The 17,410-nt window shown below is 47.2% G+C and overlaps 1 protein-coding gene and 1 non-coding gene across 5 annotated transcripts in view; both read left to right on the top strand.

Annotated features, from left to right (window-relative positions):
• Window positions 1–17,410, top strand: part of ANKRD27 (ankyrin repeat domain 27) — a 142,319-nt gene that overhangs the window by 108,095 nt on the left and 16,814 nt on the right. For 2 of the 4 annotated variants that reach the window (XM_063946003.1, XM_063946004.1), the window contains exons 20-25: window positions 379–513; window positions 2,019–2,063; window positions 2,393–2,515; window positions 2,984–3,181; window positions 4,151–4,270; window positions 16,027–16,188. In XM_063946003.1, coding sequence (XP_063802073.1) covers window positions 379–513; window positions 2,019–2,063; window positions 2,393–2,515; window positions 2,984–3,181; window positions 4,151–4,270; window positions 16,027–16,188 — 783 coding nt within the window. The remainder of the gene's footprint in view (window positions 1–378; window positions 514–2,018; window positions 2,064–2,392; window positions 2,516–2,983; window positions 3,182–4,150; window positions 4,271–16,026; window positions 16,189–17,410) is intronic. The other 2 variants (XM_063946005.1, XM_063946006.1) reach the window with 2 other exon arrangements.
• LOC134971068 (U5 spliceosomal RNA) lies at window positions 12,110–12,225 on the top strand. Its single transcript, XR_010190215.1, has one exon. It is a non-coding gene; the product is annotated as a U5 spliceosomal RNA (small nuclear RNA).

Raw genomic sequence — 17,410 nt, 5'->3', positions numbered from 1 at the left:
TGTTACAAAAATCGGGTTATTATTGTTGTGAGCCATCTTTCAGAGGCTCCTCTGTTATCATGCTGTTAACTGGGTTCAGATCACAGGTTATACGGTGTGATTGGTGTGGCTGGTATGAGTCTTACCCGGGATTCAAAATCCTTCCTTATTGTGTACGCTCGTCCGGGCACAGTATCCTAACTGAGGCTTGGAGGAGGGTCATAGGGGGAGGAGCCAGTGCACACCAGTTAGTCCTAAAGCTTTCTTTAGATGTGCCCAGTCTCCTGCGGAGCCGCTATTCCCCATGGTCCTTACGGAGTCCCCAGCATCCACTACGGACTATGAGAAATAGAATTATCGGTAAGTAAATTCTTATTTTCTGCGTTGTCTCTCTCACTGTGGGTCTTGGTGCAGTCACCCAGCCGGTCCCCACCGCGGTCTGCGGACACGATTAGCCAAGATTCCTCAGAGTCCAGTCAATCCTCCTCATCGGCCAACACCAGACACGATGACGTGAGGGGTAAATATAAAGAGGTAAATTCTGTCTCATTGCTCATACACATTTTTAATGATGTTGGATTTCAGTTTTATTGACTGTGATGATATATAATATGCCCGGCAGCGGTGTCCCCCGTTCATAATATGGCCGGCAGCGGTGTACCCAGTTCATAATATGGCCGGCAGCGGTGTCCCCCGTTCATAATATGGCCGGCAGCGGTGTCCCCCGTTCATAATATGGCCGGCAGCGGTGTCCCCCGTTCATAATATGGCCGGCTGCGGTGTCCCCCGTTCATAATATGGCCGGCAGCGGTGTCCCCCGTTTATAATATGGCCCGGCAGCGGTGTCCCCCGTTTATAATATGGCCCGGCAGCGGTGTCCCCCGTTCATAATATGGCCCGGCAGCGGTGTCCCCCGTTCATAATATGGCCCGGCAGCGGTGTCCCCCGTTCATAATATGGCCCGGCAGCGGTGTCCCCCGTTCATAATATGGCCCGGCAGCGGTGTCCCCCGTTCATAAAATGGCCCGGCAGCGGTGTCCCCCGTTCATAAAATGGCCCGGCAGCGGTGTCCCCCGTTCATAAAATGGCCCGGCAGCGGTGTCCCCCGTTCATAATATGGCCCTGCAGCGGTGTTTCCCCCGTTCATAATATGGCCCTGCAGCGGTGTTTCCCCCGTTCATAATATGGCCCTGCAGCGGTGTTTCCCCCGTTCATAATATGGCCCGGCAGCTGTATTTCCCCCGTTCATAATATGGCCCGGCAGCTGTGTTTCCCCCGTTCATAATATGGCCCGGCAGCTGTGTTTCCCCCGTTCATAATATGGCCCGGCAGCGGTGTTTCCCCCGTTCATAATATGGCCCGGCAGCGGTGTTTCCCCCGTTCATAATATGGCCCGGCAGCGGTGTTTCCCCCGTTCATAATATGGCCCGGCAGCGGTGTTTCCCCCGTTCATAATATGGCTCGGCAGCGGTGTTTCCCCCGTTCATAATATGGCCCGGCAGCGGTGTTTCCCCCGTTCATAATATGGCCCGGCAGCGGTGTTTCCCCCGTTCATAATATGGCCCGGCAGAGGTGTTTCCCCCGTTCATAATATGGCCCGGCAGCGGTGTCCCCCGTTCATAGTAATGCCACACATCTGTGACCCCCCTTCATAGTAATGCCACACATCTGTGACCCCCGTTTCATAGTAATGCCACACATCTGTGACCCCCGTTTCATAGTAATGCCACATAGTTATGCTCCATTGATAATATACCATTCTATACCGCCCCAATTGATCATTTATGTTACACAGTAATGCCCCCATTGATAATGTCACACTTGGTGTCAGGACGTTGCAGGTGCAGAGTGCCTGCTGTAGGGTCCTGCAGACGACTGACCGCGGAGACGAGATGCCGTCTGCAATAGGCAGGAATCTGAGAATGGCGCTGGAAGGACACAATGGCACAAGCTGGTGTAATCGTCCTCGTCTGACTGCACAATCACATTTGTGTCCCTGGAGATAATTAATTCATTATCTATTTATTTTTTATCTTTAGGTGGAAAAACTTTTACGGGCAGTTTCTGATGGGGACTTGGAAATGGTAGGTGGCTATGTGCGTCGCTCTGGAAGTTTTACTTGCAATACTGACCACCTCTCACATTATTTTAATTTCAGTTTGAATCCATGGGTCATGGGAGGGGGCTGCTTGTCCGTCCCCATGTGTATATGAGGGATATTCTTGGGAACCAATGGAACATGTGTATAAAACAGCAATGATCTATATTGTATTAGTCCCGGGTAACGATTTCACGTAATGTCAGTGCTACCGTACAATTTCCTGTACGATGTATTTACCACATAAAGGCAATGAGACCCTGACATCAGCGAATGTTTCTCACTGACTGTACCATCTGGCTGCTGTCCCCGCAGGTCCGTTATCTGTTAGAGTGGGTGGAGGACGACTTTGAGGATGAATCAGAAGATTCTCTGGCTGGAAATAAAGAGTTCTGCCACCCTTTGTGCCAGTGTCGGACGTGTGGCCCTGTACAAAAGGTACGTTGTGCTTCAGGTGATGCCCGTCCAGGGTGCTCATTGGGACTTACAGATAAATGTTCACAAGCGTACATAGAGGTGAGCGGGTATAGGAGTGAAGATTGCCTCCCATATAAAACTGTAATGGGCGCATCTAGGCATTGCGCAGGTATCCCCACAGATTCGGATTGGATTGGAACTCTCTAGATGTGGACGCATGTATAACAATGGTTGACCAGTTTGACTAATCAAGTTGCAATCTTTAAATAGTAACTCCTTGTATTCTGTGCTTCTAAAACGCCAACCAAAGTGGGGGTACTGTACCGTGCCACTGGTTGTTACCCCTGGATTATTTGCCCTTCTTCTGTCTACCAACATACGCACTTACCCTGATGGGTAGAATCTATGTGCAAATGTAATTCATGGCATCACTCTCACTCCTACGTACAAGCTGATTTTGGGGTTTATCTCTTTTTTGCATGTGTGCAGAAGTTCAGCAAGATTCCGGCCAGCGGCCTTGGGGTGAATGTCACCAGTTCGGATGGGTTCACGCCGCTCCACGTCTCGGCCCTGCAAGGTCATTCTGTCCTCGTGTCTCTGCTCCTGAAGCACGGGGCTCACGTGGATGCGAAGAACGGGACCCGTGCGTTACCTCTGCACCTCGCGTGCCTCAAGGGGCATCTTGAGGTGAGCTTAGAGTCTGCTATAGGGGGCCCTGAACACTTACAGTACAGCTCGGTCATTCTGTTTATGCATGAGGAAAAATATATATGTCAGGCAATGACCTTGCGTGTTAGGTGGGAACACATCTCACTTCTCTCCCTGCACCAATAACCTGGTCACCGTTAAAGCGGCCATTACTGGGCTAAACCAGTATACATTACACTGCAGCCTGTGTAGCCACTGGAAAATATCGTACGTCACTGAGACATGAGGCGTTCTGTACCTCGTGTCTCAGTGATGGCACATAATGCAGCCTATTAAATTACTTTCTGTATTGTGTTGGTCGCAGCTACTTTGCTATTTAATATACCTGTCATCTAAACACAGCAGAGGCGGCCATTTTGTGAGCTGAGCCAGCAGTTCTGAGAATGCATCTGGTGTATACACATCATTGAGGCTCTTTGTGAGGTACAGTGTGGACGGAGGCAGCCATTTTGTGAACTGAGCCATCAGTTCTGAGAATGCATCTGGTGTATAGACATCATTGAGGCTCTTTGGGAGGTACAGTGCGGACGGAGGCAGCCATTTTGCAATCTAATGCCCAGATTGGCAAAACACTTAGCAGCCTCACCTACATGGATTTAAACACCAGTTTATGCCCAGACTTATCAAGCCTTGGCGAGTGATAAATTGCACGGTGATAAAGTACCAACCGATCAGCTCCAAGTGTCATTTTTCAATCACAGCCTGTAACATGACAGGAGCTGATTGGTTGGTACTTTATTACCGTACAATTCATCACTCTCCAAGGCTTGATAAGTCTAGGCCTAAACAGGTGTTTAAATCCATGTAGATGAGGTCTCCAAGTGCTTTGCAGTTAATTCTCTCACAACTATTGATTTAGTCCAGAAAATGCCCTCCTCCGTAGGTAACGGGGGCACACTCGGAGACCCCAGTGCATACTGACAAGATGACACTTTTTTGTTTTCCCAGGTTGTGAAGCTTTTGATGGAGTATAGCACAGGAAAAAATAAGAAGGATATGAACGGGAATACACCACTCATATACGCGTGTCTGGGGGGGCATTTGGAAATAGCCTCACTCTTACTGGAGGTACGGCAAAGCTGAACACTTCCTGTCCAATATAATGGTGGTGCTTTCCCGGGGTTTCCACTGTAACTACTCATATTTCATTTGTTACTGCACAGTTTTCACTTAGGGGGTATTCAATTAAGTGCGAATAAACAGCACTAATTCGACACATTCAATTGTATGCATTTTCGTCCGTTTTTTAATACATTTTCGCCTGTGCTGTTTCTTTTTCATCCACTAGGGGTCACTGGAGTACTCTTGGGATATGGACGGCTTCCGCAGGAACAGGGCACTGAATATTTAAATTTAGAACTCTCCACCCCTCCATATCCCAGAGTACCTCAGTGTTTTTTCTGTGCTCATCGGAGCAACAGGGCTGGTGTGGGGCTGCCACACTTAGTGAATATTTTTTAATTTAATTTTTCATTTTTATTTTTATTTTTTACAACCTAAGCACATCCCTTCCCAGCTTCTGTAAAAACGTGGGTCCGGGATAGTGCCGCTGCACGGAGCAGCGCATGGCGTGTCGGTCCTCACAAAGAGCACCCTCACAGCCACACACAGCTCACAAGCCTGCTGCTACAGCTGGACGGAGCTTGCAGATAGAAGCCCCGTCACAGCCATCTCTTCTGGAGTCAGGTATGCTGGGGGGACGGGGCGGTCAGCGCACGCTGCCGCCCCGCTGTGTGGGGACAATGTTCAGAGCCGGCGCCGCTGCGCCCGCACCCGCCTCTCCTAACTGGCCGCCCCGGCAACCGCTCCGATCAGCGCCGCGCTCCTCCGCCGCTAAGACCCCGCCGGCCGCCGCTCTCACCCAGCTGGCCGCCGCTCTCACTTGCCGGCCGCCGCTGCAGGACCGCTCTCCATTACAGCGCTCCCCGGCTCCCTGCACCCGATCGCGGACCCGCTCCCCGGTAACTCCCGCTCAGACAGCGGTACACGGGCCACAGGGGAGGGAGCAGAAGGGGGGGAAGGTACACTTTAGCGGAGGGCTGCAAAAAGGGGGTGACAGCATTAATGACATAGGCTGTTAAGCCTATATTAACGGGTTTGCTGCACTTGCTAAATATACCCTGCGCTGTGAAGCATGGGGGCCATTTTAACCATGCTTCCTGTCTTCCTTTTGTGATTCCAGAACGTTCCTGTCCTACATCTCTACTCCACCAGAGGCGCAGGAGTGTTGGTGGGAATTTGGGATCAGGTTTCATATAGTAGTGGCCACGTGCACTGCTCTTGGCCAGATATATATATAGACACACCTTAGTACTATTTTACTGAGTCGTGCAAGTTGTCTGTCTTTGTGTATTGTATTGTATTGTATTGTATTGTATTGTCTGTCTGCATAATGAGTAAGGCACCAGCAAAACCAAAAAAAGCAGTTTCCCTGCCATGTCTGTAACAATACCACATGTACAGTATGTTTTGTGGATTCAGCTACGAATACAATTTCTACTCCGGTTTCAAAACCGGTTTCATCCCCGGACCCGCCATGGGCTACGCTAGCGGATGTCATGGCTGGATTGCAATCAGAATTGGCCGCCGCTCGACAGGAGCTGGAAGCGGCAAGATCTGAGTCTAGGGTGAGACCACTAGAACTACCGGAGGGGTCTCAGCCTTGCCAAAAGTCCAAGTTCATTTTGGGTAGTAGGGATAAATTTCATTTGTTTTGACAGCCCAGGCATTGATAATCTCATCCGAGCGGTGCATCAGTCTCTGAAGTTTACGGAAACTGAGGAGCCTCTGACAAATAATGAAGTCGTCTTTGCTAAACGGCAGAGGACTCCGATGTGTTTTCCTGTTTCGGGATCTCTTAATAAGATGTTACTGGAAACGCGACAGAATCCGGATAAACGGTTTTCTATACCTCGCAGATTTAAGTCTAGTTACCCGTTTCCAGAGGCTGTGACAGCTACATGGGAGAATCCGCCATTGGTGGATTCGTCTGTGTCTAAACTTACTAAGAAATTAACCATACCAGTACCAACGATACTACGCTTAAAGACCCTTCAGACCGTAAAATAGAAGCTATGCTAAAATCCATGTATATAGCAGCAGGAGTGTTGCTTAGACCTGGGTTGGTTGGCATTTGGGTTACTAAGGCGCTGATGGTATGGATAACAGAACTCAAGTCTGCCCTACATGGATCACCTTATACTTCTCGCTGATCAAATCTGGGAAGCTGCTGATTATCTATGTACAGCTTCTACTGACGTCTGACAGCTCACTTCTCGCCTTTCATCGTCGCTAGTTACAGCACGACGAGCACTCTGGCTGCGCTCTTGGCAAGCGGAGGCAGAGGTCAAAAGAGGTATAGAGGCGTTACCTTACAGTGGCGAGAAGTTGTTTGGTCCTGAATTGGACAAATGGATTGCTGAGGCCACGGGAGGTAAGTCGGTTTTCTTACCATTGCCTCCAACGGTACCTAGACGGAAATACTTGGGCCCGGCGTTCAAATCCTTTCGGCCTCAGCCCTTTTGAGGCCGTGGTAGAGGACCAGCCATGCCCGGTAGACGAGGTCGAGGGCGTGGTTTCCAACAAACCAACGCCAGTCGTCAAGGCGCTAAGGTCACCGACAAGCCAGTGGCATGACGGACTCCCAGCCCATCTTGGATCTCCAATTGTGGGAGCAGGCCTTCAGACGTTCCATTTGACGTGGTTCCAGACGTCCACAGATGGGTGGATCCGCAATTTAGTGTTTAAACCCCTGCCACTGCGGTTTTTCAAGACCGGACTGCCTGTGTCGGACGACAAGAGGGCGATTCTGCAAATTGCCATTCAGTCCCTGCTGGAGTCAGCAGTTTTGATTCCGGTCCCTGTACACCAACAAGGTCAGGGTTATTATTCCAGTCTGTTTGTAGGTACCAAAGCCGGATGGCTCGGTCAGGCCAATATTGAACTTGAAGGGCCTCAATCAGTACGTCACTTACTACAGATTCAAGATGGAATCTCTGCCGTCAGTAATTGCAGGTTGAGAGCCACAGGAATTCATGATTGCGCTGGATCTCAAGGATGCGTACTTACACATTCCGATTTGGCCACCTCATCAGAGGTTCTTGTGGTTTGCAATACGGCAAAACCATTACCAGTTTCAGGCTCTACCGTTTGGCCTCTCGTCAGCGCCTCGGGTATTCACCAAACATCTCAGATCCCTGGTAGTGATAATAGTTCCGTACTTGGACAATCTGCTCATCAAAGCTCCGTCTCAACAGATGTTCGTCCAACATGCGTTGTTGACGTACGATATACTAGTTCAGCACGGTTGGATTGTCCTCTTCAAGAAATCACATCTGATTCCGTCTCAACGACTGCAATTCCTAGGTATGATCCTCCATGCGGTAAATCAGAGAACTTACCTACCAGAACAGAAAGTACAGATCATTCGTCATCTGGTAGGACTAGTGCTCAAGCCACGCACAGTCTCGGTACATTTGTGCATTCGCCTCTTAGGCACCATGGTGGCGGCTTTCGTAGCGCTTCAGTTCGGAAGATTTCACTCACGTCCTTTTCAACTGGATGTGCGCGCACAGTGGTCGGGCTCGCATCTGCAGATTCACCACAGGGTGCGGTTGTCGCCACGGGCCAGAGTCTCTCTACTGTGGTGGCTCAAAGTACACAATCTAACTGCAGGGAAACGGTTCGGCGCCTGGAATTGGATAATTCTAACGACCGACGTGAGTCTCAGAGGTTGGGGAGCTGTAGTTCAAAATTATCAGCTCCAGGGTCTCTGGGCGGATCACGAAAGATTGCTGTCTATAAATGTCCTGGAACTCCGGGCAATTTACAATGCGCTGCGACAAGCAGTGCACATACTTCGGTCTCAGCCTGTCCAGGTGCAGTCAGACAACGCGACGGCAGTCGCGTACTTCTACGAACAAGGAGGAAAGAGAAGGCGCATGGCAATGCGGGAAGTAGCTCGAATCCTCGATTGGGCCGAGCATCACCAAGTGATATTGTCTGCAGTCTTCATTCCGGGAGTGGACAACTGGGAGGCAGATTATCTCAGCCGTCGGGATTTTTATCCAGGAGAATGGGCATTGAATCCAGAGGTGTTTCACATGTTGGTCCAGAGGTGGGGTTACCCTCAAGTGGACCTGATGGCATCTCGCCACAATCGCCAAACGCCCCAGTATGTGTCCAGAACGCGAGATCCAAAGGCAGTGGCGGTGGATGCTCTCACAATCGCGTGGCCGCACAGCCTCGTGTATCTGGTTCCACCGTTTCTGCTGCTCCCTCTGTTGCTAAAACGAATCAAAAGAGAGTCCGTCACAGTCATACTAGTGGCGCCTCATTGTCCTTGGAGAGCTTAGTTCTCGGATCTCCGCGGACTACTCGCAGAAGATCCTTGGCCGCTCCCACTACGTCCGGACCGGTTAAAACAGGGTCCGTTCCTTTACCCCGATTTAGCGCGGCTGCGTTTGACGGGGTGGCTGTTGAGACCGCCCTCTTAAGAAGAGAGGGCATTCCAGATTCGGTTATACCAACCATGTTACGAGCTAGGAAGCCGGTTACGGCAGCTCATTATTACAGTATTTGGCGTGCCTATATAGGTTGGTGTGAAGCTCGGAAGTTTCCGACATCATCTTTCAAGTTATTCCGTCTTTTGTTATTTCTACAGACGGGGTTAGATGGAGGACTGCGTTTATCTACACTAAAAGTGCAGGTATCTGCTTTGTCAATTTACTTTCAAAGACGATTGGCTCTATTGCCGTCTGTACACACGTTTCTGCAAAGGTGTCCTAAGAGTACAGCCTCCATTCATTCCACCTACAGCGCCATGGGACTTGAATCTGGTTTTAGATTTCTTAGTGTCTTCATATTTCTTTATCATCCACTAGGGGTCACTGGAGTACTCTTGGGATATGGACGGGCGTAGCCGAACAAAGGCACTGAATATTCAAATTTAGGACCCTCCCCCCCCTCCATATCCCCAAGTACCTCAGTGTACTTTGCCAGTGTTTTTTCGGTGCTCACAGATGAACATCGGCTTGTGGCAATGGCCACTTTTCAGATTTTTATTTTTATTTTAATTTTTACACTTCCCGTCTCAGTTTATGGAAAAACATGGGTCCGGGATGGTGCCGCTGCAAGGCAGCGGATGGCGTGTCGGTCCTCACAAAGAGCACCCTCACAGCCACAGGCGCTATAGGCAAGCGCATGGCGTGTCGGTCCTCACAAAGAGCACCCTCACAGCCACAGGCAGCCACTGTCTCCTGCAAACTGAACGGAGCTTACAGAAAGAAGCTCCGTCACAGCCAGGATAAGACAAAGAGCTGGAAGGATCTACAGCTGCAAGGAGCTTACAGAAGCTCCGTCACAGCCAAGATGAGGCTGAAACGGAGCTTGCAGAGAGAAGAGAAGGCGGCACAAGGTATGAGTGTCAGGGCGGTCAGCTCACGCTGCCGCCCTGCTGTGTGTGAGTGTTATACTGTAGAAATGCCATAGCCGCTGAGCACGCCGCTGAAGGTCTTGCTGAACAGAGCGGCCGCACGTCACTCAGACGTTGGCCGCTCTCACTGCGCTGATGGCCCGGTACGAGAATCTCCGTGCGCTGTACTAAGCAGAGCGGCCGCACGTCACTCAGACGCCGGCCGCTCTCACTGCTCTGAGGGCACGGCACCGCTACACGCCACCGACATTCTCCTGGGCTGAACTAAGCAGAGCGGCCGCACGTCACTCAGACGCCGGCCGCTCTCACTGCTCTGAGGGCACGGCACCGCTACACGCCACCGACATTCTCCTGGGCTGAACTAAGCAGAGCGGCCGCACGTCACTCAGACGCCGGCCGCTCTCACTGCTCTGATGCGGCACCGTTACACGCCGCCGACATTCTCCGGGCGCTCAACTAAGCAGAGCGGCCGCACGTCACTCAGACGCCGGCCGCTCTCACTGCTCTGATGGCCCGGCACCGCTACACGCCGCCGAGACGCTCCTCTACTAAAGAGAGCGGCCGCACGTCACTAAAGGACGCAGGCCACTCTTCCAGAGAGACACCGCAGACACAGGGAGACTGTGTACTGCTGTAGGAGCAGCTGCCGGACGGCTCCCCGGCGCTAGATTCAGGCTCTCCTGCTCTCCCTGCTCCCGATCTCCGTACGCTGCAGGTAAGGGATGCAGGGGGGGGGGGGGGGGGGAATAATACCCATAGCAGCAGCAAAGGCTGCAGGGGTTCAAAATACACAAGCAGCGCAGCACGTTAAACAATGCCAGAAGGCGCAGGGGTGTTAGTAGGAATTTGGTTCGGGTTTCATGCCCATGTGAACTGCTTTTCACATAAAGACTTTAGTTTCCTAATACATATGCTGTTCAGCAATAACATATATATATAGATATATATGCCATATAATAATGTTATTAAGTCGTGCAAGTGTCTGTCTGTTGCCTTTTATGATGTCTGTCTACATAGCGAATAAGGCTCTAGTGCAGACTAAAAATGTTAACATTGGCAATTCAAATTAAAACAGCGGTAATCGGAGTCTCAGAATAACTCCGCCAGCGCTAACAAAAGACAATCTTTCCAAAGTGACAATTTTCCTTTGGGTACCAGAGTGTTTATTTCACTAGTCTTATAATTTAATGCACGATTCTATGTCAAATCTCACACCGATAACTACAAGTGAGAAGGGTACATTAGTCCAGCATTCAGATAGTGCGGGGTTTTGGACAACCATACATAATCGTTTCCAAAAGGACGCGATCCGCCATTGGTATATGCGTTTCTGTCAAACATTATAAAAACCACAGATACATTTGGGTCACTAGAATATATGTATGAAACCATGCCGATCACGGTTAAAAGAAGCTGCAGAGTATATCTGTAAAGCTTTTGCTAACGCCGGTTATTTTCAATGTCGCTAGTTAAGCGCGACAAGGCCAGAGCTTGTTTGCTCCTAAATTGGATATATGTGTAACGACATTTTATCCCTTTACGATATTCTGCCATTAGCGCATACAATATACTTGTAACGGCGTTTTATTCCTTTATAAAAATCACTCACGACCTTGTAACGACAGGACGTTACAGTCAGCAAGCCAGTGGTTTGATGACCTCTTTTACAATTGTGGAAGTGCGTCTTTTCAGGTTACATTTGCGAGGTTTCATGACTTCAACTCATATATGTCTCAGCTATTTACAGCTTAGAGTACAAAACTGCTTCTGGCGAACGGTTTGGCAGGTTGTCATTTAGTCTTTGCTGGGTTATAAACCAGGCAATAGTACGCCAACACAGTCAAAATTACTTATTCCCGTCTGTTTGAGCAAAATCAAACAGCTCCGTTGCAGTATCAATCAGCAAGTCATTTACTACAGTTAGAAAATGGATTTTCTGCAGTTAGTTTTTGCTTATTGCAGCCACAAAATTGTATAATTGCATTTGATCTTCACAATGCGTATTTACCCAGTCCGGTTTCTTCATCACAGGTTCTAGCGTTTGCAAATAGCCACAACCATTAACCATTTCATTTATACCGTTGCTTATCGCTTCCGGTATTTACCAAAGTGATGTTGGAATAATCGCTCATCTCACATAAAAACTATGTATCAACAAAGTTCCTCTAGCTTGCGCTACTAAGGTATACTGCGGTAGCAGATTAAGTTTGAAAACAATCACATCTAAGTCGGTCTAAACGATGTCAATTCCTAGGTAAGATTATAAATAAGGTAAATCAAAGACTTTTACCTACTACACCAGCAAGAACAAAGGTACACGCACAGCGGTACATTGGTGTATTCACTTATTAAGAATAAAGATGTGTTTTCAACGCAAAGGTTCTAAAACACGACAGATTGCTGTCAATAAATGTCCTAGAACTCTGTGCATTTTACAATGCAATAAATGATTCGTTTTCAGTCTGACCAGGGATAGACTCTGGGTTCTCTTCAGAACGAATAAATCTTTCGCTTTTTACTAAAGATTTCTGTGGACAGGAACAACCGTGAGTTTCATGTAAATTTGTTTTTTCATGCCTGGCTCACGCTGCCCTTAAGCAGTCAAACAAAGCAACGGCAGTTGCATACACAACAACCAGTGAGAACCAAGAAGCCGCATGGCAATGCGGCAGGTAACTCAAATCTTCAATGGCTCAGAACGCCATTATGTGAAAATATCAAGACATCAATCCGTGAGTGGACATTTGTTAGACAAAAGATCTCACCCGTCAGGGTTTGGATCTTGAAAACTGGACATTAAATCCAGAGGTGTTTCATATGTGAGTCCACAGAAGGCGGTTACCCCAAGTATACATAATGGCATCTCGCCACAATTACAAAAGCTCAGTATGTGTACATCACATTCATGGGGTCATTCAGCATCGTGTATCTGGCTCCACCATTTTCCGCTTCTCTCTTCGTTGCCAAAACGGATCAGAAGACAGTTCGTCACAGTCATACTGGTGGTATCTCATGGGTTTCGGAGAAGTTTGCTTCTCGTATTTTCAAGTAATACTTGCACACGATCTTGGCCCGCTCATAATACGGCCAACCTGTTACATCACGGAACGTTCTTTTACCCATAGTTACCTATGTACCTATTATCTATGTACCGCAGCTGCGGTTGACGGGGTGAGAGTTCAGACCGCTCTCTTAAAAAATAGAGAATTACAGTATCGGTTATACCAACCATGTTACGAAATAGTAAGCCGCTTAAGGCAGCTCATAATTAAAAAAAAAAAAATTTCGTGTGCTTACATAGGTTATAAACCTCGGAAGTTTCCAACATCATACTTCAAGTACCCGTATTCTGTTAAACGGGATGGGATGGAAAACTGCGTTCATCTGCACTAAGAGTGCAGGTATCTGTGTGGTAAACTTATTTTCAAAGCGTTTGCCTCTATTTACGTCTGTAAACATCTTTCTACAAGGTGTCACCAAAGTTCAGACTCTATTTATCCCACCTACAGCGCCAGGCGATTTGAGGTTGGGTTCAGATTTCTTAGTTTTCATATTTTGGAATCCTTTCAACAAATGGGAATTAAGTTTCATATTTTTGAACCCTTACAACAAATGGGTATTAAGTTCTCACTTTGGAAAACATTTTTCTTCTAGCCTTGGCTTCGCCAAGGGTGCTTCGGCAAGGATTTTGTTTTCATATTTGGGTGCCTTGTATTCCAAGCCACCGTATTTGAGTTTTCTCATTACATAGCAGATCTTCCGACGAAATCCGCTTTCGTATTCTTCACATCAATATACCAATAGTGGTTCCTGTGGGGACAGCACATTCTAAAATTCTGAATGTGGTACACGCGTTACGCGTTTATATATGTAGTACGTGATATGAATACGTTGTTTGTTCTATATGATACTGCAAACTGGGGTTAGCCAGTTTCTCAGCAGATTTTATCCGGTTGGATAATAATGACTACAAGTCAGGCTTACTTTAAGGCTAAGTTACAATCGCCTACGTCAGTAATAGCATCCCACAGGTTCTGTGGGAATGTCACACCCAGCGGGTCGTGGAGCGTCTACGACGCGGCTACATAGCCTTTAGTGCACCACGTTTGTGCACGTTTACACGTTATGAATGGTGGCGCCATCAGCATTTAGCTTTGGCTGCCTACTGTTACAAGTATCAAACAGCTCTCCCGCCCACGAGGGAAGCTTTGGTACGTCCCAAGAGTACTCCAGTGACCCCTAGTGGATGATAAAGAAAATAGGATTTTGGTACTTACCAGGTAAATCCTTTTCTTTGAATCCATAGGGGGCACTGGACGCCCACCCAGAGCAGTTTTACCTGGGTTGTTGTAAGCTCAAGGGAGCTTAGTGAACAAATTTAACTTGGATGGTATTAAGCTCGAAGGAGCTTAGGGTAACACATTTTCACCAATTGGCTCAAATTATAAAGTTCTATCGGTTAAGGTGTCAACTGTTTAGTTGACAATAAGGTTACGGATCAACTTTGTGGTTGTCCGTTATGTTATAGGGATTCTCCATTGTCAACCTCTAAATATCCTGTTCGCTCAGTAAAAAACACTGGCAAAGTACACTGAGGTACTTGGGGATATGGAGGGGGGGGAGGGTCCTAAATTTGAATATTCAGTGCCTTTGTTCGGCTACGCCCGTCCATATCCCAAGAGTACTCCAGTGCCCCCTATGGATTCAAAGAAAAGGATTTACCTGGTAAGTACCAAAATCCTATTTTTGAACCCTTACAACAAGTGGATATTAAGTTTCTCACTTGGAAAACAATTTTGCTCCAAGCCTTAGCTTGTTTCAGATTTGGGTGTCTTGTCCTGCAAGCCACCGTATTTGGTGTTTCATGATGACACAGCGGAACTTCGGACGAATCCCGCTTTCTTACCAATGATCGTGTCATCTTTTCACATCAATCAACCAATAGTAGTTCCTGTGTTAACAGGAGATTCAGGAACTTTAGATGTGGTACGCGCACTGCACGTTTATGTATCCCGAACGTCTACTGTTCGTAAAACGGATACGTTGTTTGTTCTCTCTGATGCTGCCAAGATGGGTTGGCCAGCTTCTAAGCTGACCTTATCCAGATGGATAAAACTGACCATACGTCAGGCTTACCTTCATGCTAGGTTACAGCCGCCTACATCAGTAACAGCTCATTCCACACATTCTGTGGGAACTTCATGGGCAGCTGGTCGTGGAGCTTCTACGACGCAGCTTTGCCGTGCGGCTACATGGTCTTCAGTGCACACGTTTGTGCGCTTTTAACAGTTTCATACGTTTGCGGCATCAGCATCTAGCTTTGGGCGCCTAGTGTTACAGGTGCCAAACAGCTCTCCCGCCCACGGGGGAAGCTTTGGTACGTCCCAAGAGTACTCCAGTGACCCCTAGTGGATGAAAAAGAAAATAGGATTTTGGTACCTACCAGGTAAATCCTTTTCTTTGAATCCATAGGGGGCACTGGACGCACACCCAGAGCAGTTTTACCTGGTTTGTGGTAAGTTCAGGGGATCTTATGGTAACACACTCTCACCGACTGGTTCAAATTATCAAGTGCTGGTTATGGTGTCAACTGTTTAGTTGTCAGTAACGTTATGTGTCAACTTTATTGTTGTCTGTTATGTTATATGTAATTCTCCATTGTCAACCTCTCTAGCTCCTGTTCGGCTCAGTAAAAAACACTGAGGTACTCTGGGATATGGAGGGGTGGAGAGTTCTAAATTTAAATATTCAGTGCCCTGTTCCTGCGGAAGCCGTCCATATCCCAAGAGTATTCCAGTGCTCCCTATGGATTCAAAGAAAATAATTTACCTGGTAAGTACCAAAATCCTATTTTCTCTCTCTCTCTCTTTTTTTTTTTTTTTTCTCTCTCAAATCGGCATGGGCAAAAATTGCGCCAAAAACGGGTGAAAACGCCCCGCGAATTTGCCAAAACAAGTGTATCAGCAGCAAATTCGCCAATACACATGGTTTTTGCCAATGCCAGATTTTTCGACCAGTTGAAAAAACATCAGGGGCATTGAATAGTTCGAATGTAAATTCGACCTAAAAACGGGCGAAAAGTGCAATTTTTGTTCGACTGGTCGAAAAAACAGAACTAATTGAATACCCCCCTTAGACCCAAACTGCCAGATATCCAATAATGTGTAGTCTATAGCTATCTTGCCCTATAATAATTTGTCTGTATCATATATGAAAAAAAGGCAGACATTTCCTTCAAGTGTTAGATGAAGATCTTGGAGTTTAGAGCTGATGAGTGATCCTGGGGATCAGCATCGTGTGGCTGTACCCCAGTGCAAAGGCGCGTGTTTGCTTCCGGCATTGCTGATCAGGGTATAAGTAATGACTTAAGTCCTTTCTACTCTGATCTTAGCACGGAGCGTCTGTCAACCTCTGCAATACGAAAGGAAACACCGCGCTACACGAGTCGGTCCGCAGGAGCCACGAGGCTTTAGTGAAGCTGCTTCTGATGTACGGAGCTTTGGTGGACGTGCGGAACAAACGCCAGTACTCTCCGCTGGACTTTGCAAAGGAAGTATGTGTTGTTCGGTCTAAGAGATTGCTTTAGACTAGCATTAATGTAACTAGGTAATTGGCTATAAGTGATTGGGGTTTTTTTTTAAGGATTTTGGTCCTACAGATAAAGTAATTTAAAAATGTCAATTTTATGATGAATATAGCAGATAATGAAGTCTCTTAGTGAAGCCACATACGATTTGTTAAATCCTAGATTGCATGCACAAAGGTAGAACAGCCTGCCGAGTCTGAATTTCCAATTCAGGTCATAGGCAAATGCGGGGAGGGAGGGGGGGGGGGGGGGTGCGGTTATGGTATGTTTAACATTTTCCTGACCATTTCTTTATATTATTTAAATGTTTGATATAGCCTATACTATAGACCATCTATATTCTTAGATATTAATACTGTATTCCCTACAATATCCAGTGTGATTCTGTCTTCCTTACAATATCCAGTGTGATTCTGTATTCCCTACAATATCCAGTGTGATTCTGTATTCCTTACAATATCCAGTGTGACTCTGTATTCCTTACAGTATCCAGTGTGATTCTGTATTCCTTACAATATCCAGTGTGATTCTGTATTCCTTACAGTATCCAGTGTGATTCTGTATTCCTTACAGTATCCAGCGTGATTCTGTATTCCCTACAGTATCCCGTGTGATTCTGTATTCCTTAAAATATCCAGTGTGATTCTGTATTCCTTACAGTATCCAGCGTGATTCTGTATTCCCTACAGTATCCCGTGTGATTCTGTATTCCTTACAATATCCAGTGTGATTCTGTCTTCCTTACAATATCCAGTGTGATTCTGTCTTCCTTACAATATCCAGTGTGATTCTGTATTCCCCACAATATCCAGTGTGATTCTGTACTCCTTACAATATCCAGTGTGATTCTGTACTCCTTACAATATCCAGTGTGATTCTGTATTCCTTACAGTATCCAGTGTGATTCTGTACTCCTTATAATATCTAGTGTGATTCTGTATTCCTTAAAATATCCAGTGTGATTCTGTATTCCTTACAATATCCAGTGCAATTCTGTATTCCTTACAGTATCCAGCGTGATTCTGTATTCCCTACAGTATCCCGTGTGATTCTGTATTCCTTACAATATCCAGTGTGATTCTGTATTCCTTACAGTATCCAGTGTGATTCTGTATTCCTTACAGTATCCAGCGTGATTCTGTATTCCCTACAGTATCCAGTGTGATTCTGTATTCCTTACAATATCCAG

This window comes from Pseudophryne corroboree, chromosome 11 (genome assembly GCF_028390025.1).
Source record: "Pseudophryne corroboree isolate aPseCor3 chromosome 11, aPseCor3.hap2, whole genome shotgun sequence".
NCBI classification, from domain to species: Eukaryota; Metazoa; Chordata; class Amphibia; order Anura; family Myobatrachidae; genus Pseudophryne; species Pseudophryne corroboree.
This window is presented reverse-complemented; position numbering and strand designations above follow the sequence as displayed.